The following is a 16,488-nucleotide window of genomic DNA, read 5'->3' as shown; positions in this document are numbered from 1 at the left end:
ATATATCACAATTCACGAGTTAGTCGATCGGTTAGGTTACGCGGAAACTGTCGTCCCGACGCATAATGTTTTTTTTTTTTTTGTAAGGAAATAACGTAGTAAATATGTATACCAAAATCGTATGATTAATCTATTATATTGTTATTAATTTAATTTTTTTTATGTTGAGTAACCCAATAAATTATATATATAAATTGCTCCTAATTCCTAAGTCAGCCAACAATTCTAGCGCCCCCCAATTGCGCCTATGGATATAAAGTAAATAAAAATAACATTTCGATGTTACTATTGCAGTATTGCCTACTAAACATTTAAAGTCAATTCATTTTATGTTTTGTAATAATATTACAACCCCCCCCCAAAAAAAAAAAGTTATTGAACATTTTTCAAATTATTAAATAGATATATACCTATTTTGCAACAGTTTTGCCAAATATAGCCTCTACTAAAATTCAATCAAATCTCCGCTTGTGAATATCAGAATATACACAATTTTCATGTATTCATAACTTATTGAATAATCTAACCATACTTGATATTATAATGTCCATATTCGAAATAAATTCGTCTTATGAATTTGCTATAATGCTATATTGCTAAATCGCAATAATCTGGATTTTGCAGATCTTTAAAGTATCTATTTATTTCATAAGTGATTACTGGTTCTTATATTAAATTAGTAGTTAGCAGTTTTTAAACTATATAATTGTACTTAATACCTTAAAGGTACAAGGTACTTAGGTAGTTAGGTACACTAATATTCGGCTAGCAGTAAGCCACCGCCACTACTAAATCAAACTAGAAATATCAAAAAATTACATTCATTTTCCTTACGACCAATGATATTATACGATAGTATTTTTCGGGGATTCGTCTACCAGAGTATACTTGTATACATTCTTAAAATCTTAAACACGCGGTACGCCACCTGCCACATACGGCTGCCGTCATACTCGTCATGCCAAAACTCAAAAAAGGCTTCGACGACTGATATCGCGTCGTGGGTGAGTCGCGAGTGAGTCGAGTGACAATGACAACAAAAATATTGTCTCCAACAGCCGCAGAACAATCTGCACGCGCTACAAGATCAGACGTAACGACGACAAAAACAAGTAGGTAACAACGTCCTATCCATGTAACATAATAACCGAATATATCAATAATACAGCAACAGCAAATATTGTGTTATTGTGTTCAGTGTTGGTAATTATTATTCCGATCTGGTCTCGCTCGGGAGTTTATTATTATTTTCGGTCGTTATACATATACAGCCTGCGCCCTTCAGACGACGACCACAGGAACGCTGTGCTCCGTGTTTATTGTTTACAACGGTCCAAAGTCCGTTGCCACCACCCGTGCAACGTAAATATTAATAAAATATATTGTCGTAGGTCAAGTCAATATCGTAAACTCGCTACACTCGGCGCAACTGTTCCCAACTGCTCTGGAGGCGCCAAAAGCCTTTCTATATTATTGTTTTTGTTGTCATTGTTATTATGGTTTTAGCGGACCTTAGAGAATTTTCCAGATATCTCGTTGAAAAACAAACGGGTAGCCATGCAGTTTAAATTTGACAGTCACAACAACGTCGGACAGGTACTGAAGATCGACAATACGATGACGGCTGAAGGATACGAGAAAAATTACAAGTGAGTATAATATTCCAGAATGTTTTGAGGAATACAAAACAAATTTACCAATAGCCAACTTTAAATTAGAACCGGTCGAAAAATAGATACTCTTGTGTCTCAGATTTAAACATTACTATTTATTATTATAAAACGGCCAAACCGTACCCGCAATAAATTCTGTCTAAACTGTTGACTATTATATGGTATTTATAGTCAATAATCTTAGTGATCTTACTAACTCATAGCATGGAAAATGTTACTCTCTATTTTTAATATTAAAGTAGATTATCCTATTATAAAATTTAAAATGTTTATAACTTGCTTTAAAATAAAAATATTATAAAAATAATACAAACTTAAATAATGACTACAAACATTTTGTTTAGTTAAAAATGATTTAGATATTAGAATTCAGAAGATGAATAAGTTTAATATGGCTAATATTAATGTACCTATTTATAATATTTAATTATACATATCAGTAGCTAGCTAAAAGATATTTTATATACTAATTAAATAAAAATAAAAGAATTCATTTAAAAAAAATATCTTGTCTCAAACCTCACTTACAAATCTATTAAATATAAACAGTATCTATGTGAGTGGTACAAATGCTCACACTTGTTGACTGAAAAGGCATTTTTTTAATTTTTTAAATTGCTTGACGAGAATTTTTCACAAGATATGAATGTGTTATATCTAATATTATACCTATATTTTACTCTCATATGATTTTTGTATATTTTTTACAGTTTAAAAAACAAATTACGATTGATAATTGATGAGATTGGTAAAATGTCGGCTGTGGCTCAAGAATTGGAGTTGCCGATCACCAGTGCCGACAAGCTCATCAATTCTGATCATGTTATTTACATGATGACTGAACAAAATACACCTATGTAAGATATTTTTTGTTAAATATGATATCAAGGAAAACTAGACTACCTTGCTTGCTTGATGTTAGGGTACTATTTTCCACTTAGGTTAAATATTAAGCAACTAATTTGGTATTTAAATTAAACTTAACTATTTCAGTAAGATTGATTTTATTGTATTTGTTTACTGTATAGTAATTTTGTTGTTGTTGGAATTTTGAAAATGGGATGGAAAAAGTTGTACCTTTACAACAAAAATGGTACCCGTTCAGAAACCATGGTTTATTGTTTGTTGGATTTTTACATCCATGAGTCTAAACAGCGTCAAGGTTACGGAAAACGATTGGTTGAATACATGTTACAGGTAACACTATCCTAACTTACTGTGTTATTATTGTTATTAAAAAATCAAAAATAATTATAATTATTATTGGAATTGATAAATTACAAATTTTCTTAATTATTAATCGAATTTAAATTATAATCTTCTATTTATATTTATATAATTATATAGGATATGAAATTGGATGTTAAGCAATTGGTTATTGATACTCCAACTACTACTTTATTGCAGTTTATGTGGAAAAATTTCCATCTATCCAAATTAGTAAACCAGGGAAACAATTTTGTTATTTATGAGGAATTCTTTGATAAATGTAAGAGTTCTATATTTGTATTTACAAATTACCTATTTTTAATCAACTTTGTTGAATAATAATAAAAAATAATCATATAATGTTAATTTATACTTAGTTGTCAAAATCATGACAATACTGGAAATAGGTAAAATTATGTTCAATGTAGATTTTAAATAAAAATTAATTATTTTTATGTACCTATTCAGAACATCAGGGTATAATCGCCCACCTACATTTGGACGCCATGGAGCTCATAAACATTATGATTCAATGGGTGAAGTAAGTGAACTTAACAATTTAAATATTTATTAAAATAATTAATTTATAAATATTATTTACAGATTATACAAGATACAGGAACTCTTTCTTCTATGAAGCACGACCATGTCAATAATTTGTATGTTTATTTAAATTTATAAAAATTCGTTTTTAATAAAATGTATGTTTGTATGTGTATTTCAGTGTTCATGACCAATTCACTAAAATTAAACCACATACTGAAGAAGCTTTAGGCTCACTTCAAATCAACAAATATGGTGATTATGTGAAGCGAGATCTTAAATACCATCACAGCTCAACATGATATAAAAAACTATTGCTTTGAATTCAGATAACTTATTAGTTATTATAACTGAACGAATGTATTGTTCAATTATATGTCAATATCTGAAAATATTGTAATAGTTTAAATATGTCCATTTCATTGTAGCTTTATGCTTAAGCTAATAGACTAATAATACAATAATTATTTTTTATTACTTGTTGTACTAACTTTAACTGTAACACTACAGTTAAGTTGTAGAATGCACCGAATCTATTATACAGGGTTTGGCAAAATAGACTGCAGTTTTGAAAGGCTATTAAAAAAAACTATGCAACTTACAGAAATGAGGTTTATTTTATTTTATTTGTTACATCTACTTTATACATTAAATTTTGAAAATGACATCAGAAGATGACCCCCAGTAGTTGAAGGCAAATTTTGAAGTTTTTGCACATATTAATAACGGCTATTTCCTTCTAAATTTGATTATTGAGTTCTTCCATTATATGAAGCCAAGTTTTAAAAATATTTTTTTTTCAGGTAGTCCCACGGAAAAAAGTCATAAATGCTCAAATCAGGTAAGTACACGGTTTATCTTATCATCGGGGAATGTCATTTTCTAATGCTTATTGTTTAAAACAACATGATGTACCGAATTTAATAAAATAAATCTCATTTATGTAGGACATAAGTTGCATCTTTTTTTTTTTATTAGCTTTTCAAAACTGCACTGTTTGTTTTGCCATACCTATAGTATTTAATAGTAGATACTAAATAAATGCAGTTACCTATAGGAGCTATAACTATGTGTGTAATATACTAATATGTACCTTTAATATATTTTCTGTGTGTTAAAAAGTTATTCGGTTGTTCTTCCACATTCCACTAATGTTTAGTGTTTTTGAATGTTCTATGCATATATATACAGAGGGATTCTTTTATCATGAACCACTCATTATTTCAAAAAGTATTCACGTTTTTTGAAAACATTTTTTTATATAGTTTCAAGTTGTTAAAAAAACAATGTTTTTATTAAAACATTATTTTTTTTAAGTTTTTTACTTTTTTGAATTACAACATAGTTTTTATTTTCATATTCTTTAGCAGAATAATTTTCTGAGTATTTTGATACAAAAAAAACGAATTTAAGGCGAATAGTTAGAGTTATAAGTATTTATAGTTTAAATGCGTGGAGTGGAGTAGTACGGGGTTACTCCGCAAAATGTTTGTTCACTACTCCGCTTGTCTAAACTTTAAATACATAGGTTTGTTCTATAAGAGGAAAAATGTATTTATATGATATGTAAAAGCTTTATGAAATTGGGACGAAAAAAAGATGAATGCGACACAATGCCTGATGGCTGATAGGGGCTTTTTAAAAGTGAAAAACAAAACATTTATTCATTAATTTTCATTATAATATTATACTTGTACAAAGTATGATTTATTATTATTTCTAAATATAATACATATAACAAGTACAGTAATTACCTATGTCTTATATTAGCTTTTTTTTTCTAATTGATTATTTATAAATATTTCTTATATGATTAAAAGAGGGGTATATAGGATGTGGAGGCATAACCCCCAAAACTCAATGACTAAATAAATAATGGTGATGCTTTTTTTAAAAAATTTAACAGTCTCCCTACTCCTACTTTAATTTTGCCAAGTTGAGCACTGCAGAGTGAAGACTGTATACAATTTGTACTTTATAATCTTTAAAATAATGATTTTGTCTCATTTAATTCAACCAGGCACAATGACTGCGTAGTGCGTACCTTTGAAACCGAGTTAGACCAAATAAATCAATAAACGAGTTATAATATTTAATCGAAATGGTTTTTCAATTACAATCAGCTCGACTTGCAAGGTATAAATTATTATCGTACCCACTTCACTCCAAGAGTGTGAAAACTTAACGAAAGGTATTTCCTGTTTAATACGAATTCGTACGGTTGGTTGATGGAAAAAAATTATTCTCCACAGTATGCTATTAGAGACTTCAGAGTGACCCGATTGCCCACCGTTTATTTTCTTGTCGGTCTCTTCGACAACCTGTGATCAGTTCCGGTTCCTCGTCCTCGTCAACCGCGGGAACGCTGTGGATCGAAATATCGAACGCATCCGAGGTCGGCAGCCCTCGGTGCTCATCGTAAACAAGCAATGACTACGAGTTACCAACTATTAAACCCAAGCATCGTTAGGAAAAACGCGTCAAGATCATAAACGCCCATCCTCGTTGACCATAATAATCCACGCTACAGCTATATACCTATATAGTCCTTTACGGCTTTACTGTACACTGCAATCTGCTCCAGTGAGTGACAATACACTGTTCCCACTTTTCTAGTAGTCAGTCACTAGTCTTGAATATTTGTCATTTAGTAATAACAAGTCTTTGCCGTTTGTAAATTGTTATTCGTGTGGGATAAAATTGAAGTTTTTACTTCTTGTAAAGACAAGTATTTACCAAAATATTCAACAATAATCGCAACATGAATTCCGACAGGCAGGACGACAAGTAAGTTGTTTATTTTATTATGTAACATGCCTTTTTAAATTATTATTATAATTATGTAACTCGAACACTTGCGCTCGTGCGGTAGATCTGCCATCGGTGGCCATTTTTTTAGACGATTTTCGAAAACGTTTACAGGTGTAGTTAGGTATTGTTATTTATTTGAAACTGTACACGGGACAGATATTACCTCAGACTATTCATGGTGATGTAAAAAAAAGACAAACCCACTGTAATTTTCCAAAATTGGAACATACCTATTCTATAGCATAGATACTTTTATTGTATGAAATTAATTTGATATCAAAATGTGTTATACATTTCTAATTAATTTTTAAATATTATTAGATAAATTCCAGCTAATTTTTCTATATATATATTATTATATTATAAAATTCAAATTGAAATATTTGGCTAATAAATAATGACTTTTTTCAATACAAGTAGTGTAAGTATAAATACTTAATGTAGACAGTGTAGTATAGTACTATAGTAGTGTTATTGGTTTATGACATACAATTTTGATTTTTTCCTATTATTTAACCATATAACATGCAGTTTACGATTAATACCTATTTATTACCATTTTTCACCTTCTTAGTTCATTAATATACTAATTTGTTCTTTTTTCTATAATTTATTATCATTTAAAATGTATTTTTCAAACTGAATACTAATACCTAACTCATAAGTTATTTATTTTTTTTAAATATATCATTTTAAACAGTTATTATTTTTAATTTTTACAGAGCATCACCAAACAAAGATGAGACACTGCACGGACGACATGATGCTCACAAACATCATGATACAATGGGAGAAGTAAGTTTAGTTTAACAATTAAATTTAGATATTTGTGAACATAAACTGTAATGTTTCTATTAGATTGTACAAGCTCAAGGACAAGGGCTTCCTGATAATGTGAAAAACAATCATGTTGATTTGTTAGTAATTATTAAATTTCTATAAATTCATTTAGATTTTTTTTAATTTTTAATTGTTTTTTAGGGTTGATAATCATGTGAAAGAAGTAAATCCACATTCTGAAAGCTTGGGTACTTATCAAATTGACAAGTATGGAAACTGTGTGGAACGAGACCTTAAATATCATCACAGCTCTACATAATAACTTAAATAATCTATCAATGCTTTAATGATATTATTTCAGATATATTCTAGAAAAAAAAATTAAATGCACAATATAAGGTTTAGAGATTTTGGGTGCACTTTTTTTTATTTATTAATTAATTTTTTTGCTTTAAAATATAATATTTATAATTTAGACTAACATCATTCTTACTAATTTTCATATTTTAACATATAGTATTTTTTTTATACACCACAGTCTTGAGTATTTATTTTAAACTTTCAGTAATAAAAATATATTATAATTTATAGCTTATAGTTTATTATTTTCTAACTCTACCTGTTATATCTCAAAAAGCCTAAACAACAAAAACTAAGTAAAGAAAGCTTTATATCAATTCTTTGAGTTATCTCCTCTTATCTTTTTATTATTATTATTTTTCTGAAGTAAAAAATAACTGAATACATACATTTAATTTATTATGTAACATTCACACATTTTTACAACAAATTAACAATGTTCTAAAAACTACAGAATACTCTTTTGGATAAAAAAGCTTTGTAGGTCTGTCAAAGGTAAGATGAAGATTAGTAAATCTAAAAAAAAACATTGATTAAATATTACTTTTTTTTATCTTTATTTGGCTTAACATAGTACATAGGTCATTTAGACCCTCATTTCCCTCCATGATTCTCTGTCATTAGCAAATTCTCCGCCGTTGATAACTCCTAGTAGTCGCTCCTAATTCTGTCTGCCCATTTTCATCATGGCTATCCTAGTTACCTCATTTTACCTAGGATCCATTTAGTCGCCTCTTGGATTGTCTGATCTTGTGCTCTCCATACATGTCCTGTCCAGCTAGTACGCTTGCGCTTCAATGTTACTAGAAAGTTCAAGCTTCAAATAGGTCTGTTGTTTCCACAGGCTTGTTACATGATTTTATTTTTGGCCAAATATCCTTTTGAAAGACTCCTTTCGAATATAATTTGTTGTCCATATTTCACTTGTATATAAAAAAAATAAGCGTATCATTACCTTGTTTTTAAAGGCTAAGAAGCATCAGTTAGCTATATTTATTCTTTGTTGGATTTCTCTATGATTACCTCCATCTGTACTTAGTTCCACCTAAGGTATTTTAATGTAATTACTCTTTAAAAAGGAATTACGTTCACTGTGCTAAACATAAATGATTATAGTTCTTGCACGACAATATCATATATTTTATTTTTCTTTGTTTATTATTAGCTCCATGAATTTGCTTCTCTCTACGACTAATTCTGCTATAGTCTTAATCACCTCCTTTGTTTTGCTAATTAACATTCTATATTGTTCACATATGAATTAAATTAATCTTTATATTTTGTAGTCAAATACTCTAATCCCTACGTCAGTGTCAGACAGTCCTCTGACCACTGATTCTAATGTAATTTTAAAAAGTGTAGGATATAGTGAAATATTAAACTACAATTATGTTTTTAAAATATTAATAGATGATACAATAATTTTAATACAATTGTGAATTTGCTGATTAGTGACTAACATAATTAACTTGATGGAAGCACCAATATAATACAAATGAGTAGGTATTAAATAAAGATTTAAAATAGATCAGTTAATTTACTGTTTATACAAAATAAAGTTTTTAAACTTAGTTTGATAATAGATTAATTCACTCTAATATCAAAGCTAACAACTCAATATTGGGTCTATTGAACAAAAATTTGCTTTTTTACACAGCATCCTCCATTATATACATTTTAAGTTCTAAGCTCCAAGAGTTTGAATATAGCCTAACCCATATAATAATAAATTCAGTACTGTTATAAATCACACACCATTTTACAGTATACATTTACAATCTGAATCAACTACTACATAGGATGCTTCACAGTACCTACCAATTTGATTGTGCTTTAGTGTATAGCACAACTGAACTGACTACATTTTCATGTATGTACTTTTATTTTTAACTATTTTCTAATTTACTGATCACACAAATTGTTATATTATTATTTTTTTGTAATTGTATCTGTTTAGTAAATTAGGCATATAAATAAAATGATTTATATGACATGATATCATTATAATAATTATTAATTAATAAGTAATCTTATATTTTAAATATGAATAGGTAGTAAATTAATTTCATTGGGAGTACATTTATGATGTATTTATTAGGTAAATTTGTTTCAGTAGAATTTATCAATTATTATTTGATCCTAAAATTATATAAATAAGACATAATTTTCAAAAAAACACAAATTTTTTTTTTTTACAAGTACTACTTCAATCTGTGATATTGCTTAACAAACCATATACTCATTGTCTTGACAGAAATGCCTACAGAAACCTGTTTTAGAGAAATATTATTGTTGATTTACTGCAGATACTTAAATGAAATCAACAGAAAACATTTTAAAAATGTTAATTTAAATTTAGATCAAGCACTGGTTTTAGTCTTCTATTTTTTAGTTTCAATTTATAGTTAGGCTACTTTAAAATTTTAAGGTAAGGTTAAAATTAAATAATAAATAACTTTTTATAGTTAAAAATGAGTTTATTAAGATAAATATGCATTATCGTATACCTATAAATTTTTTTAAGTAAAATATTAAAATGTGCATTTAAATATTTTCAATAGATTGTAAATATCTTAAAGAAAAAAAAAGTATACAATTTGCTCATGAAATATTAATGTGGATTATGAATAACATAGGTATGTTGTTAAAATAAATTAAGTGGTGCTGTGAAGTAAAAGGTCTCGTTCTACACAGTTTCCATCCTTGTTAATTTGGTGTGTACCCAAGCTTTCAGCATGTGGATTTACTTCTTTGACATGATTATCAACCCTTCATAAAAAATAAAAATTTTTTTAAAAATAATTTAAACTAATTTATAGAAATTTAGGTGGTAATAGTTACTAACAAATCAACAAAACTGTTCTTCACATTGTTAGGAAACTCTTGGCCTTGTACAATCTAATAGAAAAAATATGTATTATTTTCATAAATATTTAAAATATAAATTATTTAACTACTCACTTCACCCATTGTGTCATGATGTTTGTGAGCATCATGGCGTCCGTGATTCCCCTCATTTTCGTTTGGCAATAACCTGTACAAATTTTAAATAATAATAAAAAAATATTTATAACTTGTTCAAAATGTACCTAGCTTACTAAAAAAAGCAAGCTTTAAATCCTTGAATATCAATAGGAATCATTAAAAAAAAAAAACAAATAAGTTAATTGAACCGGTAAAAAAATGACTTAATATGATTAATAATGTACCTAATAATAATAGAAAACATAATACATTATTGGAATTTACCTTTAACAATACTATTTTGTTTTCTACTAGTAACATAACAAAAGAAAAAATATGTCTAGAATTTTAACATAGGTCATTTTAATCAAAGGATATTTAAAATCAATTAGGTTTAAAAATCTTATACTCATTATTTTATGTTTTTTATAAAACGCATAGTTACTGGGCAGATATAATAATTAATTAAATTCGAAAAGAGCATCAACAAGAAAATGGCCCTCGGACAACCGGACAACTGTCACATAATAATCATGTTATAGTAAAAAATATTAAATAAGGAAATATAGTATAATAATTAATAAACAACTCACTCATCAGTTTGCCTGCTGAAGTTCATGTTGCAATGTTTCCTGTAGTGTTTTTGGAAAAATTTCCAAATCGTAATCCCAACAAGACGTATTATTACTTTAATCTTACAACGTATTGTCGTAGACGTTTTAGTAAGCCGTGGGCGTATGATGACTGATGACTCACGAACGACGAGTCTAATTTGTTGTTGTCTTGAGGTTTTCCAATTTCCTGACGACGTCTGCTATTCTCGGTTTGTACTTTGTTGTCATCACTTGTTTTGTTATTTACGACGAGCGCCGAGCGTAGAGGGTGACGACGAAGCGCACTGACCTTGAACGCGTTTCCGACATACCCCACCGACCGGTGACTACCATAGTGCCATCTGCTTTCTGCAGTTTTTACTTTGTAGAATCAAATCTGTGTACAATTTTAGACTAAAATATGTATGTGATATTTTATTTGCTAAACAATTAACCATTATAGTAATATGATTTCCAATGATCACTCCACGCCGTACGGCTTAAGGACATCATCGTCGAAAGCTATATTGCGCGACGCATTTATGTGATTGTAAGTAACCCGCAGCTATGTCGGGAAAGCTCCAATTTCCAAAGCACAAAGATTATAATAATAATATATTTTCAATAAGTCTTGTACAACTCAAAACAGTCTTATTATTATTATTATTAATATGTTTTATACACACATCTGTACCCTGCATCTCTACACCTGCAGGGTTTCAGCTTGCAGCCGTCCGAGACACGGGTACGCGGAAAACGGAACCCCATTTCCATGGAAAAAATGTTACCATATTTTATCCAATATTCCAATATCATCTTTACGAAAACGCCCAAAGTGTTCGGAAGTGTTGTGTGGCGTATGTGTGTAGTTGGTACTTATTGATTGTCTGGTCTTCGGAACTCAATTCGGAGTGGAGATTACCTGATATTTTCTTGTCGGTCCCGTCAACAGCCTGTCCGCTCGGGCCCCACAACGGCCAATGTCCGCCATTGAAAAATACATTTATCGTTTCGGATTTTCACTTTACAGTTTTCAGCTCATTGTGAATTTTACTCTCTCGAAAACATCAACATTCCTAGATATCGAATAATCAAAGACGACGATCGCTGAGAAGAATATTGTGTATCCTTCTTTGAGTTATAAACAATTACTCCGTTTTTTTTTATTTATTGTATTCACGTCTTTATCCGTTAGGCTCATAATTAACGAGACGAAGATGGAATTTAATTTTAATATTGGAAACGTGGCCACCAACGAGGTTCTGAAGATTAACAACAAGCTAACGGTTGAAGGACACGAAGAAAACGATGAGTGAGTATCTACATAAAAAGTAGTTGAAGTGAAATTTGAATTAAATGATGGGTGCATCGTACATCGTTGTATACGAAAAAATTATTCTGTTAGCCTAACTACTAAGTACATTTCGTAATATTTTTTCATATATTTATTAAAGTAGTTTATTTTACTTTTAGTAATATTTAGTTGATTTAATTTATAATATCTTAAGACTAATTAATATATTTTGAAAATGCTTGCATATAGTAAAATTCTTTTACACATAAAAGTTTTTAAGTCTACAGAATAATGTTTTTGAATTACAAAATTATTAATATAAATATTATTTTTTAAACATGCAATAAAAATTTGAATTTTTATGCATAAAAATAATTGTGTAAATATTTTTAAAGTTTTTTATAAGTATAAATTTCTTATAAAAAAATCTTGTACGTCCTATAACTCTTATATTGCATTTTCAAATCTTGGATATAAAAGATATTATTTTTATTAATTTTCAGCTAGAAAATATTAAATATAGTTTGCAAATTTTTATTAATTTCAAATACCTACATATAAAAAAATTTGTCCGCATTTTTAATACTATTATACAGGTAAAAGAACAATAAATTATGTATAGGATCTAGTATAAAATTTTTAACAGAAAATTTCGAATAAAATTTAAAAAAAAATTTTAAATTTCAATCGTTTATAAATAATTTAAAAAGAGTCAAACTATTTTGAAAATTATAAATTATGTATAATGAAGTATATAAAATGAAAAATAAACATTTGGTTTATATTTCAAATATCTAAGTTTATTCGTTTTTGAACTTGCATAAAAATAATAATGTTTTAAGGAGAAATAGTTTTTTATGGGCGAAATGCACTGTTGTAAAAATGTGAACTTCAAAACGTTTATAAAAAATGATTTTGACTCCGATAGAAATTTTTTTTTAATAAAGGTTAAGAAATTCTTAAAAAGTAACTTGTATTACATTTCCAAATCTTAGATATGAATATTAAGTTTAATATATTTTCAACTACAAAATATTTTACCAACTTTGGCGATTTTGACGGAATTTTGTTAAAATTTTATAGTCAAACACAGAGTTTTAGTGAATTTTGCTCAACTTTTAATTTTTATTTTTCTTAATAAAAACTTATTAGAAGCCTAATCATTCTAATCTAATCTTTTATTAATTTTTATTGATAATTATTAAAAAAAAAAGCTGAAAAAATTAAATCGAAAATTTCAGCTGTCTATAAATAACTCAAAATGTTTTGAAAATTATACTACATATAAAGATTGATATAAATACTTTGTAAAAATGTCAAGTATCTACGATTGGCTAATTTATGACCCACTAAATTGTCAACTAGATCCAATTTTTAATAAAAAACCACCGTAGGTTAAATATGACAGATAAAAAAAAAATCATCATAAAATCAATACATTCATTGCTCTGAATATAAAAACCATTTGAAATTTTTATTTAGGATATGTACTGTAATATTTAAAATATATGTTTTTTCCATCTTTAGTAGAGGTTTTAACATATTATTTTTGATATTCCGATTAGAATCATAAAAATATATCTAAATCACATCTAATATTTAGACATTGTTATTATTGTTGTTTTATATTTGTTCATATTATGTATGTTCTTATTTTTACAGTTTAAAAAACATAATGAAATTGATCATTGATGAAATGGGTAAAGCATCAGCTGTATCACAAGAGTTAAAATTGCCAATCACCAGTGCCAATAGACTTATCAATTCTGATCATGTTATTTATATGATGACTGAACACAATACACCAAAGTAGGATATACCCCTGGATATACATAATACATTATTTTTGTTTTTGATTAAATAATTTATGGCTTCTAGCAATAATTACTGTATAATATATAATTTATATTTTGTTAATTAGGCATTTTGCTGTTGTTGGATTTTTGAAGATGGGATGGAAAAAATTATTTCTTTACGACAAACTAGCTTCCCGATCAGAAGCCAGGGTCTACTGTTTGTTAGATTTTTACATACATGAACGCAGACAACGTAAAGGTTATGGCATACGTTTGATGGAATGCATGCTACAGGTAAAACATATTTTTTTATAATTATTATTTTAAATTCTTACACAAATTTGAAATTTTTTATTGGCTATTAAAAAATTACAATTCAACATTTTTAGGATGTTGGTTTAAAGGCAAAACATTTAGCTATTGACAAGCCAACAAACAAATTAACGCAGTTTATGTGGAAGCATTTTCAATTATCTAAAATGGTAAACCAAGGAAACAATTTTGTAATATACGAAGAGTTTTTTCATACCGAATGTAAGAAATTTTAATATTTTATAGTTTTAATTTTTTTTTTTAATATTTAGAAACATTTTAATTTATAGCAGAAGAAAAAAATAACCATGACCATACTGGAAATAGGTATAAATATAATTTAAATAATTAACTTAAATAATTTAAAATACCAATGTATTATTTTCTTAGAGCTGAAGCATATAAGAGTCAACCAATGTTTGGGCGGCATGGAGCTCATAAACATCATGATTCAATGGGTGAGGTAAGTGTTGAATCAACAATTTATATACACTATTACTGTTTATGAAAATTAAAAATTATTATTATTTATAGATAGTACAAGGTGACGGCGATGCTGCATTTGTGAAGTTTAAGTACAATCATGACACTGACTTGTTAGTATTTAAATTAATTATTATTTTGAATTTATAGTTTTTTAAATGAACTTTTTTTTTATTAATTTAGTGTTGATAATCAATTCAAGGAAGTAAATCCATATCCTGAAAGTAAAGGTGCATTTAAAACTGACAAGGATGGATACTCAGTAAAACGAGATCTTAAATTTCATCACAACTCTTTGTGGTAACTTAAATTGACAACATACCCAAATAATTGTACTTTGTGTCATGTCCCTAATGCACTTATTTCACATTCAAACATACATTTAAAATTATATGATTATGAACTTAATTGTACTGAAAACATTTAAAATTACAAATAATTTGTAGATTAATTATTTATTATTTTAAATTTAAATTTTCTACAAAATATAGTTGTTCAACTTATGTTTTACATTCTAATTCATTTTTAACAAGTCTTATTTTAATCTTAATCTGTATTGTGCCTTTGTTCTTTTGTAACATATAATATATTTTTGAGAATAAAATTGGACTGTATAAATTGGTTTGTATGATGTTAATATAATGTGATGTAGATTGTTTCTGGAGAAATCTATGTACCTACCCATAGGCCACATGTAGGTAGGTACTTTAATTTAAAGTATGGCCTATGGGGTTCATTAATACACATCTTAATGTTGTAAACAAGAAACTGAATAATAATTGACAATAAAATTATTTATTTAAAATATTGGGTTATAAAAACAAAATACCATGATTGCCATTACAAATATATTTGTAATGGAAATCATGGTATTTATAGTATTATAGTATCAAATAAAACATATTAATTTTATTGAAATTAAAGCAATTTAATTGCCTATATCTGTTTTATAAATTATAATATAATTATTAAAATTACTATTTTTTGTAAATTAGAACATTGCTTGATGAAATTTATAAAGTTACGTTTTATATTTTAAGGAAGGAAGAGTAAGTGTTAAAAATTTTTTATAATATATATAGTCTTCAAAACTTGATAATAGCCTATAGCCAATATCTATTATTATTTTTTTCTTGGAAATAAACAAAAATAGTTTTCTTCAATTTGTTTCTATATACATCTTATAAGAATTTAAATATACCTAAATATTATATTCATGACATGTTATTACTTGAAATACTAAATCATAATACTTATATTTATATTTAATTAGTAATACTAAAACGGATTAACTTGAATGGTATCATTATGTATTTGGTAGTTATTCTACACAATTATGATTTATGAGTAGCTAGATAAATAAAAATAATATTATTTTATACAATATGCACATTTTAATCGTGGTACATTAAGCCATTGACATAATTAGGTGGGTATTTTAAGCATCTTTTGGTATATTTATAATTTGTGTACTTTTGTAGATCATATGGTATTTTAAAATCATAAAAATTAAGTTAAAGAAAATGTTTTTAGGTATTATAACTATTCTATATGACTATATTATAATTAAAACAGCGTTAAGATATATAAATAACTATAGTCACACAACTATTAAATAAGTACACCAAATATATTTATTAACTTTTAATACTTTAATATATTAATACCTA

General features: G+C 27.3%; 3 protein-coding genes across 5 annotated transcripts; 2 read left to right on the top strand and 1 right to left on the bottom strand.

Moving 5' to 3' along the window:
* Positions 1 to 1,031: 1,031 nt before the first annotated feature.
* LOC113557143 (alpha-tubulin N-acetyltransferase 1-like) lies at positions 1,032 to 4,426 on the top strand. The gene is made up of 9 exons (XM_026962475.1): positions 1,032 to 1,112; positions 1,529 to 1,649; positions 2,384 to 2,530; positions 2,702 to 2,870; positions 3,021 to 3,166; positions 3,263 to 3,289; positions 3,351 to 3,423; positions 3,486 to 3,541; positions 3,607 to 4,426. The coding sequence occupies exons 2-9, from the start codon at positions 1,558 to 1,560 to the stop codon at positions 3,725 to 3,727; spliced, it is 831 nt and encodes a 276-aa protein (XP_026818276.1). The 5' UTR covers positions 1,032 to 1,112; positions 1,529 to 1,557; the 3' UTR covers positions 3,728 to 4,426.
* A 5,496-nt stretch (positions 4,427 to 9,922) lies between these two features.
* On the bottom strand, positions 9,923 to 11,296 carry LOC113558842. Its single transcript, XM_026964413.1, has 4 exons — positions 10,934 to 11,296; positions 10,338 to 10,410; positions 10,222 to 10,274; positions 9,923 to 10,145 (listed from the first exon to the last, which is right to left on the bottom strand). Exons 1-4 carry the CDS (start codon positions 10,957 to 10,959, stop codon positions 10,031 to 10,033), a joined length of 267 nt encoding a protein of 88 aa, XP_026820214.1. The 5' UTR covers positions 10,960 to 11,296; the 3' UTR covers positions 9,923 to 10,030.
* A 488-nt stretch (positions 11,297 to 11,784) lies between these two features.
* On the top strand, positions 11,785 to 15,226 carry LOC113556835 (alpha-tubulin N-acetyltransferase 1-like). 3 transcript variants are annotated; one of them, XM_026962007.1, is made up of 9 exons: positions 11,785 to 12,056; positions 12,129 to 12,245; positions 13,890 to 14,036; positions 14,149 to 14,317; positions 14,413 to 14,557; positions 14,626 to 14,662; positions 14,726 to 14,798; positions 14,870 to 14,931; positions 15,002 to 15,122. In XM_026962007.1, the coding sequence occupies exons 2-9, from the start codon at positions 12,151 to 12,153 to the stop codon at positions 15,120 to 15,122; spliced, it is 849 nt and encodes a 282-aa protein (XP_026817808.1). In that variant the 5' UTR covers positions 11,785 to 12,056; positions 12,129 to 12,150. The 3 variants fall into 3 exon arrangements, with proteins under 3 accessions (XP_026817808.1, XP_026817809.1, XP_026817807.1); XM_026962008.1 differs by having other exon boundaries at positions 11,785 to 12,070; XM_026962006.1 differs by having other exon boundaries at positions 11,787 to 12,245; positions 15,002 to 15,226.
* Positions 15,227 to 16,488: the final 1,262 nt, after the last annotated feature.

Source organism: Rhopalosiphum maidis, chromosome 4 (assembly GCF_003676215.2).
Source record: "Rhopalosiphum maidis isolate BTI-1 chromosome 4, ASM367621v3, whole genome shotgun sequence".
NCBI classification, from domain to species: Eukaryota; Metazoa; Arthropoda; class Insecta; order Hemiptera; family Aphididae; genus Rhopalosiphum; species Rhopalosiphum maidis.
Note: the sequence above shows the minus strand (reverse complement) of the source record. Positions and strands in the feature narration are given on the sequence as shown.